This window comes from Eurypyga helias, unplaced genomic scaffold (assembly GCF_000690775.1).
Source record: "Eurypyga helias isolate BGI_N326 unplaced genomic scaffold, ASM69077v1 scaffold33469, whole genome shotgun sequence".
NCBI classification, from domain to species: Eukaryota; Metazoa; Chordata; class Aves; order Eurypygiformes; family Eurypygidae; genus Eurypyga; species Eurypyga helias.
The window spans coordinates 1-9,210 of record NW_010271996.1 but is presented as its reverse complement, the minus strand read 5'-3'; the positions used below and the strand labels follow the sequence as shown (position 1 = coordinate 9,210).

The following is a 9,210-nucleotide window of genomic DNA, read 5'->3' as shown; positions in this document are numbered from 1 at the left end:
TTTTCCCTTTTGTTTGTCAATATACAAACTGCTTCGACAAGAGCAAAACTAATCAATGTAATCATGGCATAGCACATTTCTTACGTTGAGATTTATTACTAGCGATATCTGACTTTCATTTTGGGTTCTGAAAGCATTTAAAACTCGGTATTAAAAAAAGCCTCACAACAATCTTTTGAAGCAAGTTTATCCCTCTTTTACAGGTAAGGAAACCAAGGCACAAAGAAATTAAATGATATGCCACAGATAGAACAGTAAGTCAGTGGCAAAGTCAGGAACAGAATTAAATCCTGCAGTTATGGGTTAACTCTCTCTTCCTGCTAAGAAAATTCATCTTACCCCTAATATGCTGTTTCATGCCACCTGTATTAAAGATCATGAAAACTGGCCAATTTGCACTGTTAAAACTATTGCAAAGACTGTGATGTTTTTCCGTGTAAGCACAAAAACGCTACTTAAAGGGTTAATCATACTGCTGTGCTGGTAAACATTTTTCCTTGTTGCTGGTTAGACCCGTATTTAAATACTGACTGGGACAGAAGAGACTGAGCTGGCCCTGGACTCCCTTGTCTTGGTGTTGGGCATGGATATTGTACAACAGGATACACCCACAGTGGCCTCGGGCAGCTCATCTTCCTCTGTCCATTCATTGAGATCCGGGTTATAGCACTGAATGCACTTCTTGTATTTTTTCTCTATTTCATTCCAGCCACCCACTAAGTAAATTTTGCCATTAAGGGTGGAGGCACCAGCCGTACTAACCCCGGTCTGAAGCGGCGCCATGTAACTCCACTGCCCCGTGTAAGGGCTGTAACACTCTACGGGGAGAACGTCGACCCTTTCGGCTCGCCCCCCCAGCTGAGACCCACCCATGACGTAGACCCTCTCCAGAAGGGACACCGCGCAGTGCCACCCCCTTGGGGTGCTGAGGCTGGACTTATCCTGCCAGCTATCTTTGCTGGGGTCGTACATGCACACCGAGCGAGAGTAAGCGTTATTAATGTAACCTCCCGTGACCAGGATCCGACCATCCACCACTGCGCTGGCGTGGCAGCACCTGGGCACCTCCAGAGGGGCCTTCATCTGCCACTGATTAGTTGCAGGCACGTAGCACTCAACGGAGGAGAGGCACCCCTCCGAGTTGCGACCACCCGCTGCAAAAAGGAGGCCATTGAACACATTCAGACTGAAGTGGGTGCGCCGCTGATTCATGTTTGCCAGGTGAATCCAGGTGTTGAAACGAGGGTCGTATCTGAAAGCATTAAAAAACAGAGGGTAACTATCTCATCCGGTTCTGCTAAACTCTACCATCCTGTCTCTGTCCCCTGACTGCTCCAGCTGTGGAGTTGCTAAAATTTTAGTTTGTTACTGAGCCTCTTAGAAGTCGGTGGAATGAAACTGGTATTCCTGGCTAAATTTCTAAATAAATGTAGGTTATGATTGGAGAAAAAAACGTGCTTGTATCATTCAAACCTGGTTTTATTTCAATACAGTAAACCTGAGTCTTCCCTGTAGTTTGATTTTTTATAATGACCTCATTAGAATGTTGGAAAGAGGTACTTTCAACACACAACATTTTTGAAGGTGATTTGCAACACATTTAGCAAAGATGTCAAAATTTACTCAAAGTTTTAAAAAATGTTAGGTGGTGATTTATACTTCCATCTCCTTAGTACTTTCTCAATAGTGAGTACTCCTTCCCTGCCACTCACACGGAGTAAGAATTATGCAGAAGAGCATCTTTGCTTCCTAACACCATACCTGTCTGAAATAACATTCTCTGTCCTTAACATTAAATTGAGCAATTTTGAAATAGGAAATAGCCAATTGCGACTCCTGAAGGAGCTGAGTGAGGGACAGCAGTAGGCCCATACATTTCTCCTGTTGCATGCTGAGACAACCAGAGAACCACACAAGAAAAAGGCTACGGGAAAGTAAATGATAATTATCAGCTGTCACACTGCATTGTCATCGGCAGCTCTGAAGGGAAGCTGGAGTGAGGTCACTTGACATGCTCGAGGTTAATGGCTGAACAGGGAGACAAACCCATTCAGCTGTGGACCATGAGGATTGTCCCACCTCTTCCCCACCACCACGGTGTGCACCGAGTACACAGCTCCTTGCGGGAAGGCGAGGCACAGCCTAAAAGCAGAAGGTCAGAAGAGCAACAGCTCTCCTTTACGTGAGATAATTTTCTGACAAAGGCAAATTAAAGTGATCTACACAATGAATGTGATCTCGAGAAGGTTCCTTATCCATTAACTTGGCATGTCGGTTGATGTCGTCAAGAGAAGTTAACTGAACACTCCCTTCTGGGAGCAGGAAAGGAAGCAATGGTAGGACTGTGGCTGTGTGTTGCCATTGCACGCCCATGGTCTCTTAGCAGCTTCAAGGGAACCTACGATGTCGGCTTTCAGGCTCAACTATTTATTCACCCATCTGGCTACTGCATGTTAGATCTCTGACCTTGCTATCACCAGCGCAGTCCTTGGATGACTACAGATAGGAACTGCCATATTTCAGAAGTGGGGTATTATTTGGAGTAGACTGTAGAAGGGAAATATAGCCCTCAAGAGACGGTGACATTGTTTCTAAAGGCCTGATAAATAAAAAAGCTAAAGGATATGAAATGTAGCATAAAAGCTGTTGAAAATGTGGTGGATGGTGCATAGAAAATCAATATTATCATATCTAAAAGGTGGCTTTCAGAACTTTCTGTGAGGCATCAGAAGCTCTTGAAATTTAAAAAGTCTGACCTTGTCTGACTTGGTGCATTTCAATGGAACCTTAGAACATCCCAGAACTTCCCATTTACGTTCCTATTTATTTCCCCCTCTTGGGGTAAGTTTTCTCAGTTTTCTCATTGGGCATGTGTAACCATGGTGAAGTTTTTTGCATAACTTCAGACATGCATTTCTGTTCATTCAAACTTTAATACAGAATAGTATCCATACCTCCCCAACCCTCTGTTTCTCCGAGCAGCTCATGTTGCACATCACAAACCATTTTGGTCTATCTACCTGCATGGTGCTGAATCGATCTCTCCACCTCTTTTAAATAAATAACCAGTTACCTGCAGAAATTGCTGACGGCATGCTTGGCTTGGTTTCTGGCATCATTCTGGTCTTCCCCACCGGCCACGTAAAGAAATCCGTCCATCACCGTCACACACTGATTAAAACTTTTAGCAGGCATTTCACTCAGCTTCTTCCATCCGTTTTCAGGATCCCTGTATAAGATGTCTCTGCTAAGAGACTTTTCTGTTAGAGCAGGGCGTCCCCCGACAGTAACTAAGACTCTGAAACCTCCACGGATCCTCGTTCTTCTGGACTGCAGTGTATTCTGGTGGTAGGGAAGCAAATGATAGTTCATGGCATCCACTAGCAGCTTATGGCAGTCTGCATCTTGCATCATTCTTGGCACACTTTGAACATAATTGACAAGGTCTTGGGCTGAGATGGTACCAAAACGGATGTTACCTAAGAGATCGGCAGCAAACTTTACTCTTTTTTGGTCAAATTCCAGCCATTTTATTGCAATCTGGAATGCAACAATTTCAGAAGGCAACTGCAAGTCGTCATCTGCAAGAAGTTCATTAATCTGATCAAAAGTAAGTTTTAAGAACTGATCGGTTTCTGAAAATTCAATGAAGTTGTCTCTAATAAATTTGTGCGCTGCTTCCTTGGTTGCTTTTAGTCCGTATGTTTGTGCAATATTGGCAATGTACATGCAATTCTCAACACTGATTTCTTGGATTAGAAAATCACAGCACATCTTTACAAGGGTGTGAATCTGTAGATAAGTTGCTGTGGAAATAATACTACCTATCGTATAAAGCGAGAGAGTAAGTTTGCCGGTGTAAGCATAGGTGATGACAGTAGCTAGACCCAACGGGGATACGTCATTGAGGTCTACTCTTTGAGTGGATGGATCTTTCTTTAAGATGTTGTGAAAGTAGTCGCTGCTTGAAGCCATCACCACCTTATGAACACTGAAGGATTTTGTTTTGGTACTGATAGTCAAGTCACAAAGAAAATTTTCTTGTCTCATTCTGCCTAGACCTTCCAAGAGATTTGGGCTATATGACGGGTCGGAAACTTCAGATGAGATGCAGCTGAAACCATTTCCTCCATCCAAGAGTCCATTCAAGCCATTCAGTTTACTGAGGGGGCCATCTTCCACAATGATGGTCATTTCGTTGATATCTGCTTTGTTCTTTTTCACATTCTTCTTCTTAGGGGCCATGACTGCAATGAAATATTACAGCCAATAGCTTGCTGAAAGTAAAATGAAAGCATTTAGAGCTACGCTGCAGTTGTGAAATGTAAGAGCAGAGTGATTATGCAACAAATCTAACTTCTGTTGATATGCATGGGTGCCACAAAACCAAAGCAGACAGGATAATCTATCCTCCTGCAAACCATTATACTCTCCTAGACTGTAGTGTAGCTGCTTATTAATGACAATGGATACTCAGATTGTGAGGAATACACACCCAACACAAAGAATTATTTTTTTCGTAATAACAAGGTTATAAAAATAATATTCCCTATTGTCACCACATCCAAAGAGTTAAATTCACTTCCTGAATATTAAATAAATTTACCAGAGTGTAAAATTATGTACATATACATTTAAATCAGCCAGGCTCTAGACATGAATTCGTCAGTCTGAAGCACAGGAAAGATATGGTCAACTTTGTTCTTTACTCCAGGGCTTGTACAGACTTACAGGCGAGTTCAGAATTTGACCAGGAAATACTAAGAGTGGGACAAGTTCTTTAAAAAAAGACAACACAAGACATAAAGACAAAGTGAATTCTAGTATGATGTCATGTTCATTTTAGATTAGTATCTGCTCCAAACTGTTTACGGGTTTCTATGACTTTTGATTTTCTAGACTGGTGATATTCTGCTTCCTATGTCAGATTCACAGGTACATTCTTCTCATAGCACGCTTTCCTTGCTTTTCAATATCAGTAATTTGAAAGGTACAATCCCAGATTTAGGATATTATCTAGCTGCTTTTTTTTTTGAGAAAAATGTCAAGCAAACACTAGCAGGACGTGTTATTTTAAACAAGTCCTATATGTGTGAGGGTTAGTAATTACTCCCACAGAGTTATATGAGAACAGATATTTGAAATAGATGAATTGACTACAGGCAAGTTCCAGCTCTTGACGAAAGGAAGAGCAAAGTTTTTGTCAAACACAATGTGAGGCTGCCCCTAAGTAATTTTCAAAGGAACTATTTCAAATAAATATATGCATATGCAAATACACCTTGAAGGAAAGCACTGATCTTCAAAAACATAGTTAAAATGGAACTGCTGAGATCAACATTAAAATATATTCAAATATAGCATTTATCTTCACCATATCCACTGATTTTAAAACAATTTACACTAGTTAATTTTCTCTGTGATCCTTGCCTGAGTCATGAAGAAGTGCTACCTATCGGTAAAACAAATGACTGGATTATTTTAAGTAACTTAACAAAAACCTCCAGTTAATATTTCAATCTAAAATCTCAGCACACAGCACGTAACAAAACAGTAATTTAATTTTAGAAAGGAATGGTTGCTGCCTATGAGCACCAGGATTTTTTTTTTTGCTGCTGCTGCTGCTGCAGGGTGACGACCATGTGCAGAACAGGCAAGGGAGAAGGCCATGTGTGCCAAAAGTGTCAGTGTCAGCCCGCACTGACGTGAGCTGTGATCCCCAAAATGTCAGTGGGCCAGCGCGGGGGTCAGCTGCTGCCCAGCTCCCCCTGCTCCGGCTGCATTCCAGGAGCTGCATCTGTTGAGAGCTATCAGAGTCACCTCCCAGAATAGCAACCTCCCAGCAGCTTGCCATTTTAAGACAGGTTCAGTCGAAGGTGGTCGAGTATAACTGGTTGTTTAACCCAACTTCTGTTGCAGAAAACCCTCTGATATGGCAAGTGCTGTGTAATATTTGTTGGCACAGAATAAAAGCAAAAGAGAACTTTTGGATGTCTTTGTATGTTATCCACATAGTTACAGCTTTGCATATTAATAGCCATAACTTTATAGCTGGCAGGGGCATATCCTCCTGGCAGTCATTATTGTGGTTCTGAATATTTTTAGAGACCCCTAACTTAAAAACTTTAATACATACAGCATTTAATTTTTATTGCCTCACAGTGTCATTGCAGAGCTTGTTTAAATACAGGACATCTTAAGCTCTCTGTTCTAAAATGTCCACTTTCAAAAGCTTTTTCCTCAAAAACACTTTTGCATCAGCAGAAATGTCACCCCTTAGTTTAGTGTGTAAGTACTGACAGGACATGCGGAATCAGTGAAACAGACCAAACGATCCTAAAACAAATCCAAGCTACCGAACTTTGAACAAACTCCAGCTGATTTGGCATTCTGCAGCCATTTGCTTTCACCTAATGTATTTTAGCTTAAGAACAACTCATGCCGCAGGACACTCAGGGTCCCAGAACAATGCATTCAAAGAACCAACCTCCCCCCACTCCCTTACAATGTTATCTTCTACACTATATCAAAATGAGTTGAAACTCCCTTACCTTTCTCAGAAAAACGGTGTCCCAGAGCTGTCCAAGAAGCTGTCTGCAAAAATGCCTCTTCCTTGGAAAATGACAAGACAAAAAGAAAGGAAAAGTGGTAAAAAAGAGAAAGATCAGAGGCCACTTGTTAAGTCCCAGCTTGTGGTTTCCAGAGTGACTCTTAGCTGTCACAGCGAGCAAAAGAGACTGGAGCCTGCGGTCGGGTGCTCTTTAAAATGACCCCTCCTCTCCCTGCCTTGCTCCCTGCCTCTGCCCAGCCATGGGAGCTCAGCTTCCTCGGGCTGCCTGGCCTCCCGAAACAAGGGGGACAAGCCTGGACCCTGCAAATGCACAGGTACGAGGGAGGAAAGGGAGGGTAAGGTGAAGGTGGTAGGTAGATCCACAGCAGGTAATAATGGTCCCAGGTAAGTCTAGGGTTGACCACTGGGTTCCCCACCTCAAAGCTGGGTGCCTGGGCAAAAGCAAAATGCTCGGGGAGGGGGACAGGTTTAGATTGGGCATAAGATATTTTTTACAATGAGGATGGTGAGGCACTGGAACAGGTTGCCCAGAGAAGCTGTGGATGCCCCACCCCTGGAAGTGTTCAAGGCCAGGCTGGATGAGGCTTTGAGCAACCTGGTCTAGTGGAAGGTGTCCCTGCCCATGGCAGGGGGGGTGGAACTAAATTGGCTTTTAGGTCCCTTCCAACCCAAACCAGTCTGTGATTATATTCTATGATCTAAAATAACCAGCAGGAAATGCCAAGGAAAAACCGGCACTTTAGAATCATAAACAAATCCTCGTAACAATCAGTATTCGCCGGTGGTTCTGAAGGACCAAGTAAGCCTGGAATTCTTTCCCAAGCCAGTTATGACAGGTGATAGGAGAAATGCTGCAGTTAGGTCTGGGTTAGAAACATTTTTCTTGTTCCAGGAAGATTTTTCAGATTTTAAATGTTTTATTCTTCCTTACTGGCACGAAATCATGATCTTTCAGAATGATTGGGCAGAAGTGCAACAAGGAGATTTTCCTCATCCCAGAAACCCCAGTAACTTCGTAATTAAGGCTTTCGAACAACATATGGGAAACCCAGCTTCATTGCATAATCCATACGACAATCTGAGCCTCAGCTTCCCTACTCAAAGCTGACTTTGACTTAAAACCATTATGCTGGTGTGGGCCGAACCTCCTCCAAGATTTCTTCTGCACAAATTATTAGGGACAGAAAAATAAACTGAGTAACTAGTGGCGGATGATCCATTTTAAGGTCGGGTTGATGAGGCCTCTACACACTGTGAAGATGAGTGAATTATTTCTGTAAAATGAGAAGATGAGCATGGGAACTGGAGAGCTGGTCTGCAACAGGGACCTCGGGGTTTTTTGCCATATCCAACCTGAGCACTCTACCTACTGTATTGCCCTACCAGCTATTTTGGTTTCTCTACTGATAAATTTGCTGTAGGCTGTGACAAGCTGTAGTAAGATCTATTTTGCAAGAGTAGTAACCCTAACCTGCACATAGCGGACTTCTGCCTACTTAAAATTCCACTGTAATTTAAACTGGATACACTCAAGACTTCCCCCAAACACTGCTTTAAAGAGTGAAAAGTGTACCATGTATCTATTTCAATTATATCTACGTTAACTTCCAAAGAAATACTGCAAACCCACCGATTTTTTAGGAGGGACTTATCCAGCTGGGAGTCCTTCAAGCACATGCCCAGCTCCAGCAAAGCTCCACGGCAGGGATCCTGTTTCAGCTATGCAGTTCATGCACCACCAAAGACTGACTCCCTGTCCTACGTTTTTTGTGACCTTAGGTAAACCACAGAGGAGCTATGCTTAAAGCTGCAGTGCCCAAAAGTACTCTGTCTCACTCAAAAAAACCCAAAAAACAGCACTAGTCATCAGGCTGTAAATAAGGCAGGACAGTGCTGCCTTCACCGGCAGGTTAGGGCGGCAGCAGGGTGCCTGTGGGTGCGTCACCTCTTCAGGGGCTTGGCCTCGCTACCCCTACACGTGCCCTCGCGATTAACGGCTGCTAAGCAGCCTTATGGCCACGCACAGACAACAGAAATGCCACATACCTTCTAATTACCTGCAGGTAACCAAAGAAGTTTGCATGAGCAAGCGCAAATGGCTGTGGGTGTCCCACCTACCCTGTGGTGCACCCGCGGGGGGCAGAGACCTCTCACAGCTCCTCCTGAGGCTGGCATGGCCGTGCTGGCTAACCTGCCTTGCTACTCTTGCAGCGGTGCCACGGCTTTTCTGGGGGCAGGCTTCTGTTTCTCCCGACTCACCTCTGTGGGCTTACTTCAGTTACAGCTCTGCTTGTTCAGTACCACCCTGCGGAGGCAGAACAAAGAAAAGCGTGTACGCTGTGCTGTTGCTGATAGTTTGGCAGTCAACAGGTCAGCTGCAGCTCGGAGCACACAGCCCGGCAGGGCAGGGCCACTTCGGGCCGGGGCCTGTGGGCTGATGAGACGGGGCATCAGAGCTCAGGCCCGGGCCGGGCCGCGGCTGCGGCCTCCTGCCATCGGCCTCCGTCCGTGAAAACGCCGGGAGAGGCTCACACGTAGGCGGAGGGCGCCTCGCAGGGCCCGGCGACGGGCAGAAAGCCCCGGGGGTGTGTGTGGAAAGTGAGAAATAACGGGCACCGATGGCTCCGGACAAGGACGAG

The 9,210-nt window shown here is 44.3% G+C and overlaps 1 protein-coding gene across 1 annotated transcript; it reads right to left on the bottom strand.

Annotated features, from left to right (window-relative positions):
• Positions 1-519: 519 nt before the first annotated feature.
• KLHL31 (kelch-like family member 31) lies at positions 520-6,666 on the bottom strand. Its single transcript, XM_010158998.1, has 3 exons — positions 6,552-6,666; positions 3,074-4,277; positions 520-1,252 (listed from the first exon to the last, which is right to left on the bottom strand). Exons 2-3 carry the CDS (start codon positions 4,243-4,245, stop codon positions 520-522), a joined length of 1,905 nt encoding a protein of 634 aa, XP_010157300.1. The 5' UTR covers positions 4,246-4,277; positions 6,552-6,666.
• Between the last annotated feature and the right edge of the window lie 2,544 nt (positions 6,667-9,210).